This window comes from Acartia tonsa, chromosome 4 (genome assembly GCF_053477335.1).
Source record: "Acartia tonsa isolate MP-2025a chromosome 4, ASM5347733v1, whole genome shotgun sequence".
Classification (NCBI taxonomy): Eukaryota; Metazoa; Arthropoda; class Copepoda; order Calanoida; family Acartiidae; genus Acartia; species Acartia tonsa.
Window position 1 is genome coordinate 46,859,795 of NC_137263.1, and position 17,019 is coordinate 46,876,813.

Below are 17,019 nucleotides of genomic sequence, written 5' to 3' on the forward strand. Positions count from 1 at the left end.
TTTTATGAAGCGATAAATCTCCATTGTAACTGGCTGATACACCATTCTGCTGTAGGTCCAGATCTAGGTCTTCAGTTCTAGGATACATGGAAACGGTCAACTCATGATATGTAGGGGATCTTCCAAGATCATGTGTGAGATTGTGATGGTTTTCAGATGCTATATTGCGGCTATTTGTTGGTAAGCTACGTTTGAGTGCCTCCACTGCAGTTATGTTAAATACATTCTGTCTTTCCTTCTTGTCTGTATAATGAACAGCGGCTCTGCTGGCAAGATTCTGAATTGTACTGACAAGCTTAGGGAATGACATGGCTTTGGTTCCCTTAAAGGCTATCAGCTTAGCTTGAGCTTCCTGTGGGCTGATGAGTATATCATACTGTAGCAGTAAGCTATTGTAGACACTTTCAATAGATAGTCCAAGATTGAAACTCTGCTGGATGGTAGTATATGCTTCGCCAGTGGTGGTCCTAAGCATAAAGGTCTCAAATTCTGATCTTGAGAGGTTACATAACTCCTGAGCAGTGTTCATCTCTGATAGGTAATCAGTAATGTAGGGTGGTTTGCCGTCTCCTTTGAAGCAATGCTTGAGAGGGAAAGTTCCATTGGCTAACTTAAGCTTTTGATCGTTGTTTAGGGTGCTCTTGCTTGCATAGCTGCTTGGTGGTTTAATTCCAGTTTGGTTGGTGAAGTTACTGAAGTGTCGTTGAGTGCGTTTGTCATTCTCCTCCTGTACAATACGCTGGGCTTCTAACTCAACTTCACGTCTTTGTTCCTCTTTGTATTCCCTCATACTCTGTGTGTAGTTGGTACAGAAGTTCCTCATCATTTCTGAGTCCACACGTAGGTTGGGGTTACAAAGTCTTATTGTATCCAGGAATTGTGGGAACAGGAAATTTCCCAGAGGATCTGATAGTGTTGCTCTAACATATCGATCTCTGATCAGTGCATCTGGTGAGTCCTCGCGCATGGGTATGGATCTTACAGATTCCGTGTCTGGTTCTGGCGTCTTGGTTCTCTCACCATTCTGTTCTGGTTCCTCCTGGTTGGGCATTGGTTCCTCTCTTCGTGTATCATCTCCTGCAGAAGATGCATCAGCTGACGGAGTTCTTCTTCCAGGCGTCGTCGAGCGTCCTCGACGTGGAGTGTTCGCCTTTTCAGCGTTGTCATCTTTCTTACTTTTGTTAAATAATGGCATTACAGCTAGCTTAAAGCTTTTAAACTTTCTATGAGTTCTTTAAAGAAGCTTATGAGGTGTTGTACTATTTTAGGATTTAAATAGCAAAGGTACAAGAAGAAACTGACTAATGCGCCTAACGTTAAAACAATCAAAAGTTGTTTACAATAACAAATTTTTCGTTTAAAGTTGTTAAATATAGATGAGTGTGTATTGTCTACTTCACCTACAGTTGTTTCTACGTCGTGAATGCTTGCGTGTGAGCTTGGAATCTTATTCTGGAGTGTGCGCTAATGCACTCTTATCCTTAATTAAGCTCAACTGTAGAAACACTTCTACTTAGATTTATTCTATATTTGCTTATAAAGCTAATGTGGGTTGGTTAGCTATACAAATTAGCTATAAAGTTAAATAGAATGTTAAGGTTTGCAGCGAAGTTAATTTGGGTATGCTAATATACTATCACAAATTAACTGTTATTTGCTTAGGCGTCGACTTTTCCTAGCAAATGTTATTGTTGAGAAAAAAAAAACAGCAATTTACAATCCTTGTTGAATTCTTACTCCACTCTAAGGATATGTAGCTTACAATCTGCTTATTCCTGTAAGGCTTTATGAATATAACTTACTAAGGTTCACTCCCAAAGGATCGTCTATATTCTAATAGTATTGCAACGGTTTTGCCTGAATATCAAAGATCTCGCACCCAATACTTATAGTTGTATTAGGGTATGCCTACCAATCCTACTAAGTATTATTCGCGAATTATTATGGGGCTTCACTTGTGATTTCAATCCTTATAACTATATTATTGAGACTCAATTTAGATTGTCCTATATATATATGAATATAATCAGTTTGTTTTCAAGGTTATTATAGACCGGATGTGCTCCACTTAATTAGTGAGAACACAATATTCTATGTGTCTTACTGAAGTGTGATATCCTACGCAAGGTGATCAATCTATACGCTGGAAGTTGTCAATCAAACTCTTTAAAGTAGACTACAAGGTTGGTGTTATTGCTTGGTCAAATATTATTGAAAATCAAATTAGCTGAATTAGTGCACTTTTTTTTCTAAAAAAGTAACAATTTTAGATTATAAAGATTATGAACTATATGTACACACTTTATTTTACTTGGTTATAGACTTTATGCTAATAATCCTAAGTAAAATTAAATTTTCTCAATGGTATGAAAAGAAAATGTTCTTTCTTTGTTTTAATCCGGATGTTTATAAAGACAGTAGAGTACTTCCAATATTACTTACTACTTCTTTTAGAGACGTCCCAAGACTCCCAAGATAGGCTGCTGCAACCTTTTGCTGCGTTTGGTTACTAGAACTTTGTCTCTTATAAGTGTGCTTTTAAATTACATATAGGGCTTAGGTTGTTGACTATACTTTTAAATCACTAATATTCACTATCACTAATGATTGATGGTTTATAACTCTTCTCAAGTTGTCTGTTGAATTCTGGCGGCACATGAAATAGAAATTTTAGCATTAGCAAAGCAAGTAAAAATTTAGTTTTCATGTCCTACTTATTGTTGAGTGAACTGTTTATTGTATTTATGTATGTGTTTGTAAGGAACATACAAACAAAAAAGATTTTCTAAGTTAAGATTGAATTAAAAACTTTCTAAGTCAAAATAAAATAGAATCACTCTAAGTCCAAAGTTGGAAAAATTTTGACTAAGTCCAAAAAGTTTCTAATGAAATTATTCTAAGTACAAAATCAATAAATTTTGGCTTAGGAAAAAAAAATCTAAAAATATCTTAAGTACAAAAATTAGCAAATTTTGACTAAGTCAAAAAAAATTTTCTTATTGAAATTATACTAAGTACAAAATTAGTGAATTTTGACCAAGTCCAAAATCTTTCAATGAAATTTTGCTAAGTACAAAATTAGTGAATTTTGACTAAGTCCAAGACCTTTCAATGAAATTATGCTAAGTACAAAATTACTGAATTTTTCTTGAGACAAAAGAAATAGAATTACTCTAAGTCCAGACGTGGAATATTTTGTCCGAGATGAAGTTTCCTAACAGTTCATTCACAAAGCTACTTTAGAGATTGCCTATAAGTCAAAAGAAATAGAATTACTCTAAGTCCACTATTGGAATATTTTGACTAAATGCAAATCTCGCTAAGTTAAGGATGTTAAAATTATAAAGTATTAGAGTGTTAGAATTATCCTTCACCAAAAGAAATAGAATCTCTCTAAGTCCATAATTGGAATATTTTGGCTAAGACAAAAATACTCTAAGACAAAATTTTCTTTTAAGTGTGGAAAATGAAATTTGTTAATCTAGTTGGAAAAATCGTAATTATTACAAGTCCGAATTTTGGTAAATTTCCAACCAAGTTCACAATTTCATAAAAATTACTATAAGTCCAGAAATTCGAGATTCTCTCTGTAACAAAAGAAATAGAAACGGTGCTAAGTCCAAAAGTGGAATATTTTGCTTAGAGTCTTAGGAAGTCTCTGGAGTTATTTCTCTGATTGCATACAGCAATTTGTCTACACTTATATCATTCCAACCGATCGATGTTGAGAATATCTTTGAGACTTTGAAATATTTTGTTTAACTCAAAATTTTTGGAGGCAATAGTTATTTTGATACATCCGCGTATAAATCAGAATTGCATTAAGAATATAAGTCCTAGGCATGTATAAGTAAGTGCAAATCTCAGAAAATCGGTTCTAACGGCACCAAAGTATTAGTACAGTTTAAGTTGAGTATAAATGCTACAAGTTTGTAATAATCTTTTGGCCCTTTACTACGACTCAAGAGTACTAACTGCTTTCGGCATATTGCTTCAGAAACATGGCTCCAAAGACAATATGTATCCCAACTAACAGCGTTTCCCGTGTTCTATAGGATTTGCTCCTAAGTTTTCATTTAATAAGACAGTTCAAAATGGTCCTTTACAAATAGTATTTTGATAGCTTATAAATGAAAAGTTACTCCATGCTTGATTCTTAATAAGTTCTGGTTTAAGTATCAAAGATTCAAGTATTTCAACACTTAGAGAATTTTCGAATAAGTAAAAATCATACTAAGTCCGAAGATTTATATATACTCCGCCACCTAGCACAACTCCTAAATTTCAAAACTCTGACTAAGTCCAGAAATCAAAATTTTGCACATAGCTCAATCATAGATTATTCCAAATCAAGTGTTTTACTAAAGAGAGGCGGACATGGAGGTGCCGGTGTGCTGGTATTCTCTAGGGCCTCTAGAGTGTCAACCAGTGCGAGTGTCCTTATAGGGCGGCGACCAATGGCCACAAATATGCTAGCATTCTCTAGGGCCTCTAGAGTGTCAGCTAGTGCAACTGCTCGTACACGAGGCTCTCAATTGCATTTGTGTCGTGCCTTTCAGTCCCTATCTCTTCAAACGCCTCATAGTCCTAACCTTGCTCTCAAATAGTTTCACAGGTTTTGGTAAATCCGATTTTGCCATAACTACAATTATTCGATTTTGGTAAAAATACCTGCCTTAGGCGGTTCGGGTACGGTAAGGAAAAAAAGAAAAAAAAATTTATGAAGTAAAATTTTCTAAGATACAACCGGTAAGTTGCACCATTGTGTGTGCGAATGGGGCGTTTGTCCATAGTTAGGTATGGAGACCGCTCTTCTATGAGTACTACTAAAACCTAATTTTAATGCAATACACATAGACATTCTCATCGTCGGTTCGTTTGTTTAGAATGCTTAACCCTCTATTCCCACAAGTATAATACGAATTTGGTTGAGCTGGTGGAAGCTCAACAAAAGTCCCACGCGAGGTATTATGTTGCTTTAACCTAAGAATAAATGGTTGGTTTTGATATTCGATCAGAATTATATAAGCATATTAAATATTAAGGAAGGAAAATGTTTTTATAAAGTGTATTTATATTACAAGTGCATAAGTTAAGTATGAAAATATTTACAGGATAAGTGTTAAAATTATAAGTAGAGTAGGACAGAAATGTGCCCTAAGTCCCAAGCAGTGAATTGTGCTAAGTGTTAGAGTTCTAACATAAGGCCTGAGCTCAATTCATGCTAAGTACCAAGGGGCCTAAATTTAAACTACAATGCATGCCAAACAACTAAGTCATTACCTTTTAAAGCCAGAAAGAGAAGTTGATGGTAGGAGAGTTAATAAATAACTGAATAAATTCAAGAGGTACATGCTATAACATTAGCTCTGGACCAGGATTTTAGTGTTTGTCTGTGCAATTAAATATCTGTGTGTTAATATGTGACGTAAATCAGGCATGGTTGTAGGCATACATATTTGAACTGGTTGTTTATATGATTACAATAACTATAAACATAATATCTTTAATAAACATATACTATTAGCAAATCACATACAGATTACCATGAATAGGCTAGCGTTACCCATATATGGTGTCGTATAGGTAAAGATAGGCCTATGAATGCATAAATTGATACAAATAATGCCTTGGGCCTAGCTAAAGTAATTGTGTCTTGCCCCTGAGTGCTACTAGTTAATTGCAGGGCACGTGTCAATCAAAGGTTCATAATATGATCTATAAAGTGTTGACTTTATATCAAGCATAGATAGATAGTTGTGGATGCGAAGCATTTCTGTAAAAGTCTCATATGTACGTTCAAAGAATTTGAAAATTGAGGATCGCATCTCCAGGCTTTGTCTTTGGAGGATTATTTCACAAAAAAAGTTTCCTTTTGGAATGTAGTTTTCCTATTATAAATTTATTTGGCCTCCAAGTTCAGGTACTGCTAGTCTCCAGGTGGATTCTGGAAAGGTAAAAAAATTCAAGTTAGAACAAAACTTATTTAACAAAAGTTGCAACTTCATGGATATATGAACTAATTTGAAAAACTGAAAATTTTTACAATAAAAGTTAGAATAATTCTTATTTAACAAAATTTGCTACTTTATGGATGGTATGAAATAATTTGAAGAACATTTTAAAATTAGACCCCAGGTTCAGGTTCCATCTGGAGTTCAATAGAACTTGAACCTTGAGTCTAATTTCAAATTTATCTTTGAATTAGTTAATATTATCAACAAAGTAGCAGTTTTCGTAGTTTTAACTCTAAAGATAAATATTTGCATTTTTACTTGTCCAGAATCAACCTGGAGGCCTTCAGAACCTGAACTTGGAGGCTGATTTCTTCATTTTTTTCTTCAAATTAGGTAATACTAGCTAAAAAGTAGCAGCTTTTAAAATAAGGTTGGTTCTAACTTAAATAGTAAACATTTTTAGTTTTTAACTGTCCAGGATCCACCTGGAGACCTGCAGTAACTGAAGCTGGAGCCTGATTTCAAGATTTACTTCAAGTTAGTTCATACCATCCATAAAGTAGCAACTTTTGTTAGGTAAGGTTTGTTCTGACTTCAAAAGTAAAAATTTTCTGTTTTTACTGTCTAAGGTCCACCTGGAGGACTCCAGTACCTGAACCTGGAGCCTAATTTCAAAAAGTTCTTTAAATTAGTTCATACCATCCATGAAGTAGCAACTTTTGTTAAATAAGTTTTGTTCTGACTTCAAAAGTAAAAATTAGTTCATACCATCCATGAAGTAGCAACTTTTGTTAAGTAAGTTTTGTTCTGACATAAAAAGTAAAAATTTTCTGTTTTTTCCTGTCCAGGAACCCCCTAGAGGCCTGCAGTACCTGAACCTAAAGCCTGATTTCAAAATTTTCTTCAAATTAGTTCATACCACCCATAAAGTAGACACTTTTGTTAAATAAGTTTTGTTCTGACTTGAATTTTTTTTACCTGTCCAGAATCCACCTGGAGGCCTGCAGTACCTGAACCTGGAGGCCAAATCCAAAATTTTTTAAATAGGAAAACTACATCCCAAAAGGAAACTTTTTTTTGTATAACAATCTATCCTCTCACTCCAAAGACAAATCACTGTTTACGCAAAAGTGTCATAACCCCCCCCCCCCCTTATAAAAATATTTACTTTTACCTATGTAATTCAAATTATGCTCTATGACTTGGATCTGAGCCCTATTTTTAAAAGCGAAGCTTTTCTATAATTAGGGTCGGTCAGTCAGTCAGTCAGTCCTTCCGGAACGGATAGCTTTTTTAGTTAATTTAGGCATGTTAGGATTGTCCTATTGATTTTAAACTTTGCATGATGATTCCTGTAGTAGTTAGGTACGATTTAGAAAGCGTAGCAACACTATAATCGTTTCCAGAATGTCCGTACGTCCATTTTAAACATGTTGATTTTTTTTACTTTTTTAACAACAAATTTTTATATGTTCTAATTATCCGATTGATCTGATTTTTGGTATACTGATTCCTGGGACAACAAAATTCAATATGATAAGCGAAGCAAATCTATAATCAAGTCCTAAAAATGTAAGTATGTCCATAAACATCATCCTGTATCCTGTATTTCGACAAATTTACTTACAATTTTGCTTCAACTCTTATACATTTACATTCTGATTATTCAGTCCTGACACTATACAAGTGTTAATGTCCGTTTGCCCTCCGTTCCAGAGCTTTGCTTTTATCGATGTTGTCATCCTTGTTTCATTTGCAAATTGAATAAATGTTTGCGGGAGATAATTTAAATTTCGTCTTGGTTACCGCAAAATAATGCGGCACTGCTATGACTGTAATAAAAAAAAACTCCAATGCTGATTGATTAACACTTTTTTATATATGATTATATCTTATAAAATCAAATACGAACGCTATTACATTTAAAATCTGTTATAAATTACATTAAATTAATATTATTTTTTTTACCACTGGGAGTTAATAATGTGAATGTTGTAAACATTATAGCAGACAGATCTAAATTTCAAATTTAGAAAGGTGAAATTTTCAGGGATATAAAAAATAAGGTCAGAATTTTTTTCATTTAAAAAGATAATCTAATTAATTGTCAATAATCGTATTTCAATATAATATATTTTTGATAGGCAATATATTAACCCTAAAAATTGAAAGTCGTCGTAGTGCTTTTAAGAATAAGGTTTTTAATTTTTAAAAAAAAATTAAATATCTCTGAAGAAGGGGAAAGAAGGATTTAACCGTAAATGAAAACATGAAATATAGGCCTTAATTATATCGCCACACTTTGCGGATTCTTGCGGAAAGGTGTGGATAGTATAATACGCCTCTGCCTTTAGGTGACCACAAAACTCATGTATAGAATATCAACTATATAAATGATTAATTATCACAAAAACAAAAAAGAGTAACCTTACTTGATAAAATTAATTTTAGAACTTTAAGATTATATACCAGTTTGTTTGAAATAATTGCTAGTCTAAAAATATAAATTATGCATATCTTTTTGTTTTTTTTTGTACAATTTCAATTGTTTGTTTAAAAAAGTGGAATGGAAATATCATTTTACCCTTATTTTCATATGAAAAGAGTTAATTTTTGATGTTTTACATAATGAAATAGTTGTTTATATAAATGTTAAAAAACAGTCAAACCTTTTTTACTATTTGTCTCAGGGTTTGTAAACATTGCATTTACTTTTTTACATAAAAACTAATTAGAAAACATGGAAAAATCAAACTTTTCATTTTAAAAAACTAAAGAAAAGTTCCCAAAGATGAAAACAAAAAATATACCTTACATAATCAAAAGCTTTACTTTTTTATCCCTTTTTTATTTAATTTTCAAAATCTAGTTAATGTTGTTTATAATTGTTTTTTTTTTATTGTGATAAAGTATAGAATGTTGTATTTTTTGTATATTAATAGTCATATATTGCATCGTATTATAGTCAGCTTTTTGTAGATAATGAAAATTAAAAGCTTAAAATCAGTTTTGTTATACCTGCCGTTTAGAGCTTCGATTTTATGGATGTTGTCATCCTTGTTTTCACCATGATTTGTGAAATTATATAGCCTTTTTAAAAGTTTGTAGTTGTTATGTATATACAATTATTTATGTTTAATAAAAATTAAAACTGTTATTTTTTTTCTGTTTTAAGACTTTTGAAAAACTATTTGGTAGACCCGGTCGACCGATACACATTGCCCATAACTAAGAATATTTAGACAGTTTAGGCTTTTAGGTAACGTTAGTTTATAAAGGTTATAATTGACCCGCAGAGTTAAGCTCCTCGATTAGGTAATTAAAGGGGTAGAAGTGCCTTGGAGAGTTAGCCACCTATGGGTGGCTATAAATAGGTGAAAAATGTCAAATTAATGGGCATTCGGGGAAATGTAATTAAATCAACTAGATCCAGAAAGTCTAGTGCAGATAATATCCTCTAAAAATTTAAGATGCCGTCATAGCCATGGGACGCAGTTTTTATTTCAATACTGTTTCCATGCTTTTCTGAACACGAATAAAATATAACGCATAATCCTTATACTAAAGTAACAGGATGTTTGTCTGCTTGTTTGTCTGTGTGTCTGTACCAAAGGATCTTGCTAACCGCTGAACCGATTGGGTTCTCCTTAACAGGGTAGATTCTCATGTGTCCCGTGAAAGTTTTTAACTATTTTGGGGGAGGGTACCACCACCCTCCCAAGAGAAATCACAAAAAATCGAAATACATAGACATATTTTAAATATAAAAAAAAAATTAAGTGCCACTAGAGGCATCTAGGTGCGTAGCCGCTAGCAGTCATATATTTCAGTTCTGTTTTTAAAAATAAATTAGTTCGAGTAAGAAGAAAGTTCTTTTTGTACTTCGTTGATTTCTCTTTATGTTGTCTATTTTCTCTATGTTAGGATATGGCCCTGTAGGGGCAATAAACAAGCAAAATACAAAATTCTACCTATATCATATCCAAGCTGGATGAATTTAAAAGTTAATTATTTTCTAGAAAATACAAATTAATTTATCTATGGAAAGGCAACATAAAGTAGATTTACAAAGAGCATAGCAAACATTGCAGTTTGCACTCGTTGCATCTTTATATATGATTTTTTTTGTCTAATCAACTCAGCCTATTATAGAAAGAAAGCCCCCTTTTCTCCCATCTCTTTTGAAGAGATTTTTCCCCCCTTCCCTTTCTCTTTCCCGAAACGTATGTGACGTAACTAGAACTTGTTCCGCAAATATTATACAAAATTGGGACAGTTTCGATGCCGTCACTTTGAGAACTATCCGTTACAGATCGACTCTAAATGCAGAAAAAAGCTTTGGTTTTTAAAATAAATCATCATTATTTTTAAATACAATAACATAAATATCTAAAAAAAACTTTATTTGAGATAAATTAACGTAGAATTGGCAAAATATTTCAAATTTATTACAATATTGTATTAAAAATTTATTGTAAAATAGAACTAAAACGAAAAAGTAAATTATTTTAAATGCATATATAATTAGATTTTTCAAAATATTCAATATATAATTACTAGCGGCTTCGCCCCTAGCCTCTAGGGGCTTTGACCCAAGAGGTGATTTGAGCGAAAAGGACCAAGGTAATCCCCTTCAAAAAAAGGACCAAGGAAATCCCCTACAAAAAAAAAAAATGGGGGGGGATTTTGTGTTTTTAGGGGGGTTGGGGGTGTCCAAGAAAATAGCCCAAAACCACCACAGGACCTGTAGGTATATTCCCTGAAGAATAGAATCCGTTCGGTTCAGTGGTTACCGAGATCTTATGGGACGGACGGACGGACAGACAGACAGACAGACATCGTTCTACTTTGTATTATAGATATATATAATGTTAAAAACAAATTATATCTTTTTAAAACCAGGCCAATGAAATACGAATTTAAAAATTGTAGCTTTTGTTGTAAAGTATTAATACATTTCCTTAAAATACAGAAAAGACAAATTTTTTTTTTAAATTAGTGCATGATGAGTTTTAAAAAACCACGAAGAAAAGATGAGCAAAAATTCAATTTTAAAGATTTTAACAATTTTACTATATAAAATGTAAAGAAAGTAAAAAATCGAAAATTGTGTACATATTTTTACCATATTTATTTCAATTGAATATATTTTCTTTCAAATTGTATTAGATAGAAAAAAGTTTTAAAAATACACAAATGCCTAATAAGTTACTAGCGGCTATTCCCCCTGGAGGCCTCTAGGGGCAGTCGAAGAGGGGGAAGTTGAATTCGCTGACCCAATCTTTGTTTTATATAGAAAAGGTAAAAAACATTGGGGCGGGGGTATTTTTTTCTAGGGACGATTTCTCTTTGGAGGGTGGTGGTACCATCTCTCAAAATAGTTATAAACCTTCCCAGGACCTATGAGATGCTACCCTAAAAAGGAGAACCACATCAGTTCAGCGGTTATCGAAATCATTCGTTACAAACAAACAAACAAACAGACAGACAGACATCCTGTTACTTTATTATAAGGACAAGGTTAAGGAGAACCCGATCGGTTCAGCAGTTAGCGTGGTCCTTCTGTATAAACACACAGACCAATAGACATCCTGTTACTTTATTATAAGGATATTCATTCAGGCATTGACCCAAAAAAATTTTACTAAAAAGGGATAATAATTTTTAAATAAAAAATTAACCACTGATAATATTCGCTGGATAATTAAATCTATCTAAGCCATATTGAAAAAATTATGTATAGCATTGAATTACAGAAATTTTCACCGAATATCAAAACAAAATCATAAAATCAATACCGATTTTGTTAGCCCCGAGGGGCCTCATTCAATCTTAAAATTTTCATTTTAATATCCGCCAAAATCTGTCTATTATACGATGCGATAAATAACTATTCTTGGTGGGCCCCACACTTGATTAATTATCACTGCTGTTGACAAGCTTGAGCATCTCCTGGTAGGTCAGCTTGCCATCACTGTTCTCATCTATCTGCTTCATCAGGTCGTCTATCTGGGCCATGGTTAGGTTCTTCTTGGCCAGCTTCAGCTCACCCTAAAACAGGAATGGTTACTTTAAATGAATAAAGCGGTTGCACCCATAACATGCAGGGACTTTGTCGTCAAGAGGAGTAAGAAGGGGGCGGAAAATAGCCTAAAACCATCCCAAGTCTTAAATATGAAAATAAAATCACCTTAAACTGTCTCTGGACCTATGTGGCTTTATTTAAAAGGAGAGCTCAATCAGTTCTGTAGTAATCGAAATCTCAAGCTTCAGACAAAAAACATTACAACCCAAGGTACTACACCCCTAGCTTCTACACCCCCTAGAGAGGGGAAAAAAACTAGCCTAAACCCATCCCAAGACTTATATCTGAAAAAAAAATGACCCAAAACAATTACAGGACCTATGGAAAGCTTCTATCAAAGGAAGAACCTAATCAGTTGAATAGTTATTGAGATCTAAAGTTCATACAGAAAAACCTTACTACTTTATATAATAGGAGGATGGAGTTAAAATATGCTATTAAGATATTGATAAATATTTTACTCCTTTTGCTTTTGAATTTATCTAGATTTTGATACTATTTCGCAAGCAAAGCTAGATTTTATATATCTATCTTAACTTTAAAATCCCCAACAAGGACGAATACTAACAGTAGCAATAAAGGCTTTGGTTCTCAAGTAGAGGACCAACTTTTAGTTATTGCCACGTTACCCTTTTGTCACGGTACCTTTTTTTTATGAAAAAAGAACCAGACATTTCTCAGCACGTATATCATGGAAACTAAGCACAACGTGATGAAAAAATTACCTTTGAAACCATACCATCATTATTCTTATCCATTTTTCTAAACAGTTCTTCTGACAGAATTGGGGTACGACAGAAGTCAGAGATGGACACCTTGAAGTTTTTATCCATGGGTAGATCCGCCACTAGCCGTCGGATGTCGTTCTTGGTGCAGTCAACAGAGCACTACAAAATAAAAACATTATTACTTTTCCAGCATGGCTTCGAATCCGATTCATCTCCGGTGGATTTGAACCGGTTCTCAGCTATACTAAAAATCATGTATAGCATAGAAATACAGACAATTTTCTACAAATATAAAAATAAAGATCATAAAATTAATACCGAAGGTCCGGGCTAACAAAACTGGTTTTTTTCATTTTAATATCCACTGAAAGCTATCTATATTACGATGCGAAAAATAACTATAAAGTATAAAAGTAGTAGTATGATGTATTTGTTGTATGAACGTTAAAACAAATCCCCAATTCCCAGACGGACATACCCAACCACTTATTGAGTAGTTTCGCTACTAAAATCCAATGTTATACCTGACATTTGACAACATTATAAAGATCATCAACAGTTAATTTTCCCTTTCCATTTCTATCAAAACTAATACAATTATTCTCTACTTTCCTCATCAATTCCTTCAAACAACATAGAATTTATAACCTTTTTTAAACTTAATTTTTAGTTGTGTATAGCTATAAAATTCTTTTGACCTGTTGTCCGTCAGTATGCAAAAAAAAAGGGGGGGGGGTTAGTATAAATTTTCCGTCCCTTCTCTAATACATAAAAAAAACAATGACATAAAACTGATAAATTTAAAGCGTAAAAAATCAATTCTTTTCTTCTTATTTTGCATAATTTCAAACCTAGAACATCCGCGTAAAATTTTTTTTTGTGATGAACAAAAAGGGAGTGTGAACGTAAAAATTTCTCATCTGATTATCAAATCTTAACATTTTCTAAGCATATTTCACTACACTGATCAACCAAAAACGTCCTATTAACAAAAATATCCAGGAATAATGCCTTGATTTTATGGTATTTTGGGAGGGAAAAAGGAAAAAAACAGGGAAAATCTGAACGTTTTTGTTTCTTATAATGTTTGTAGGGATAATTAACTTGTCATATATAGTTGAAACAATTTACTTACTGTTAAGGATTTATTTTATGATATAAAATTGCCAATTTGTTTTTTTATAACGTAGTAATTAGGTAATAAACACCTATTTTAAATTCGTATTATTGACAAAAAAAAAATACCTCACTGTCTACAAAGGGTTGAATCTCATAGGTTATTTAAAATGATAATATCCTTTTTTATTGTGTTGGACAATAAATAACCCACTTTGGAGAATCAGTTTACACTCTTATTAGACTGTTTATAAAGAAATATTGCGTCTTTATTATTTACAAATTTGTAATTAAAGGTGGGCGAGAGATGGGCCATCTTAAGTTAATTGGATACTAATAAAAAAAAACAGTTTCTAGCTTTGTTATTGTATTTGGTTTTCAATAAAAAATATTGCTTATTTTATCAATTTCTAAGTAACTATTTATTGGTTTAAAGCAAGGATTATGTTAAAAGTCAGCTTAACCATTAGGAAAAATCAAGAACTATGTGAAAAAGTTCAATTTTAGCTATAATGGGAGAAAAAAGCAATTTAATGCACATTTTATATAAAATGGAAAACTTCTTCCTTTCCCTTTACCTTATAAAAATCGTCGGAAAAAGCCGTTTTTTAAGCAAACAAAAGCGCGTTTTGCATTATCTGTAAGATATTATGAATGAGATAATGTTAAGATTTGATATTAAGATGAGAAAAATTTACGTTCACAGTCCCTTTAAAGGAGACATTAAAATCTTATTTTTTCTCAGTAAACAATAGAAATATTTTTAGTTTAAAACATGCGTTTCAAAAAAAAAGTATCATAGTTAAAGACATAGTGAGGGTGAGAAAACTTTATATATGCTGGATTAAAACTGGTTCTCAGCCATACTGAAAAATCATGTAAAGCGTCGTATTATAGACAATTTTCCACGAATATTAAAATAAAAATCTTAGAATTAATACCAGATATTTTTAGCCTCGGGTCTAACAAAACTGGTTTTTATCTTATTATTTTCCATTTTAATATCTGAGCAGCAGAAAGCTGCCTATAATACTAGGCGATAAATTGCTATTCTAAGATTTCTAAGAGGATTTAAATTCTCTGTTCCTTCTTTTCAGTTTCAGACTTGTTTGTTCTATCAATAAGTTGAGCCAGAGCTGGTTGTCCGAGCATATGATGTGAAGACATTTTATATCTTTATTTATTCTAATAGAATAGTTATAATATTTACATTATTTTGTACGGTCAAATCTTGCAGTTGAGCTTGATAGAGGGGCCAACTTGTCGCAAATTGTCGGAAAATTTGCGTCAGAATGCGGCTGCTTGTGCGGCTAAAGAGCCATGTTATAAATAACAAATATATAATTATATGTATATGCCTAATTTCAAAATAATTCTGGGATCTTAAGGGATAAGACTATAGACGATAAATTGAATATTCATCCCCAATTATGATATAATAAATTACCCATTCTTTAGATTAAAATTTAAAAGTTTGCATACTACTGGTTTGAAACCACCAATCAAAATCAATAAAAGTACCAACAGTTTTTGAGCCATCGAAAAGATAAATTTTGTTTAAAACTTCCGGTAGTAGTGTAATTTACAATGCAATGACAAAATTAATTTATTTAATTCATTTTTAAAACATTAGCGGCTAACATCTATAGGCTAAGTACTTGAATGGTCTGTGAGGAGCTAGAAAATAGCTGAAACCCATCCTAAGACTTAAATGTGAAAATAAAAAGCCTAAAACCATCACAGAACCTATGTTAAGCTGACATAAAATAGAAAATCCAATCGGTTCAGTAGTTATTGAGATCTTAAACTTCAAAAAAGTAACCTTACTACTTTAAACAAGAGGATAAATAGTTGCATAATTTATGAAAGATAAAAAAATGTAAAAATTGGATATAAATCATATTTTATAATATGAACAAAGAACCATGTTTTATATTAAAAACCTAAGGACTGAAATAAAGCATATATTTCAAGAGCAAGCTAGTCCTATATATAGAGAAAGAGAAAAAGTAAGAGAAAGAGAGAAGTGCTTCTATTCAGGGAGGGAGAGGACATTGGGGTGTTAACTAGTCCCCAAAGTTTGGAGCTTTTGTAGCAACGCACCTTAAGGGGCGATTCTTTGTGTTTTTTACAGTAGGTTTTCTCCTATTTCTAGCCCCTGCGGGGGCCTCTTACCCTGCAGTGCCAATTGCCTAACCCTGTGGGGCAATCACCTAACTTAATATAACCTAGCCTAATCTAAAATTACCTATAAAAAGCCATTTTAAAATACGACGAATCGACCCTTAAGGGGCGTTGCCACGAAAAGGACTATTCCTCAAAGTTTTATTATAATGTCTTTTTTTATTTGTTGGCTTAACAACTTTGAGGACTTAAAAGAATTTTGATTGATTGGTTCATTGAGTTGAGTGTCCAAACGTTTCAACCACTGATTGTAATCTATAGAAGGGGTAATTTTGTGCATCATCATTTGTTATGTACATACATTTATTGGCTATTGTCTTATCCCTTTAGATCCCTGGATCCCTATTAACGACCGTCAACATAAAAGGAAAGCTGAAGAGTAAATGAATCATTAATCCCCTCCCCGGGTCAGAAATACAATATTTTTTGGAAGCGAAGCTTTTCTATAATTATGATCAGTCCGTCCACCAGTAAAGGATAGCTCTACAAGTATATTATTATATTAACACAGCCAGTAGCAGAAAAGAATTTTGAAGCAGACGAAAGAGGTCTATATAGCAACTCTATATTCGTTACCAAAGGGTCCGTAATTTAAAACATGCTGATTTTTGTATGATATAGTTATCCTATTCATCTGAAATTTAATAGTTATTTCTCGCATCGTATTATAAACGGCTTTCCGCGGATATAGAATGTACAATTATAAGATTAAAACTATTTTTTTTTAGACCAGAGGTGCCGAAGGCACCGGCTATAAAACTGGTTTTAATCTTATGATTGTACATTTTTATATTCGTAGAAAGCTTAATATAATACGATGCTAGACATAGTTTTTTCGTATGGATAAAAACCGGTTCCTATCCAGTGGATTCGAATGAATACGAGAAATTCCTATAACAACAAGTTACAATATTTTAAGCAAAACATCTCTATAATCAAGTCTCAAAAA

At 32.7% G+C, this 17,019-nt stretch overlaps 1 protein-coding gene across 1 annotated transcript; it reads right to left on the reverse strand.

Annotated features, from left to right (window-relative positions):
* Positions 1-10,961: 10,961 nt before the first annotated feature.
* LOC145318345 (uncharacterized) lies at positions 10,962-13,407 on the reverse strand. The gene is made up of 3 exons (XM_080159644.1): positions 13,295-13,407; positions 12,768-12,929; positions 10,962-12,008 (listed from the first exon to the last, which is right to left on the reverse strand). Exons 1-3 carry the CDS (start codon positions 13,385-13,387, stop codon positions 11,874-11,876), a joined length of 390 nt encoding a protein of 129 aa, XP_080015770.1. The 5' UTR covers positions 13,388-13,407; the 3' UTR covers positions 10,962-11,873.
* Positions 13,408-17,019: the final 3,612 nt, after the last annotated feature.

Excerpts from the sequence above, each read along its gene's own strand:
- LOC145318345 (XM_080159644.1), bottom strand. The coding sequence starts at position 13,387 with ATGAGGAAAGTAGAGAATAATTGTATTAGTTTTGATAGAAATGGAAAG. Across the intron at positions 12,930-13,294 it reads ATAATGTTGTCAAATGTCAG|TGCTCTGTTGACTGCACCAA; the intron begins GTATAACATTGG and ends TTTATTTTGTAG. Across the intron at positions 12,009-12,767 it reads ATGATGGTATGGTTTCAAAG|GGTGAGCTGAAGCTGGCCAA; the intron begins GTAATTTTTTCA and ends TTCCTGTTTTAG.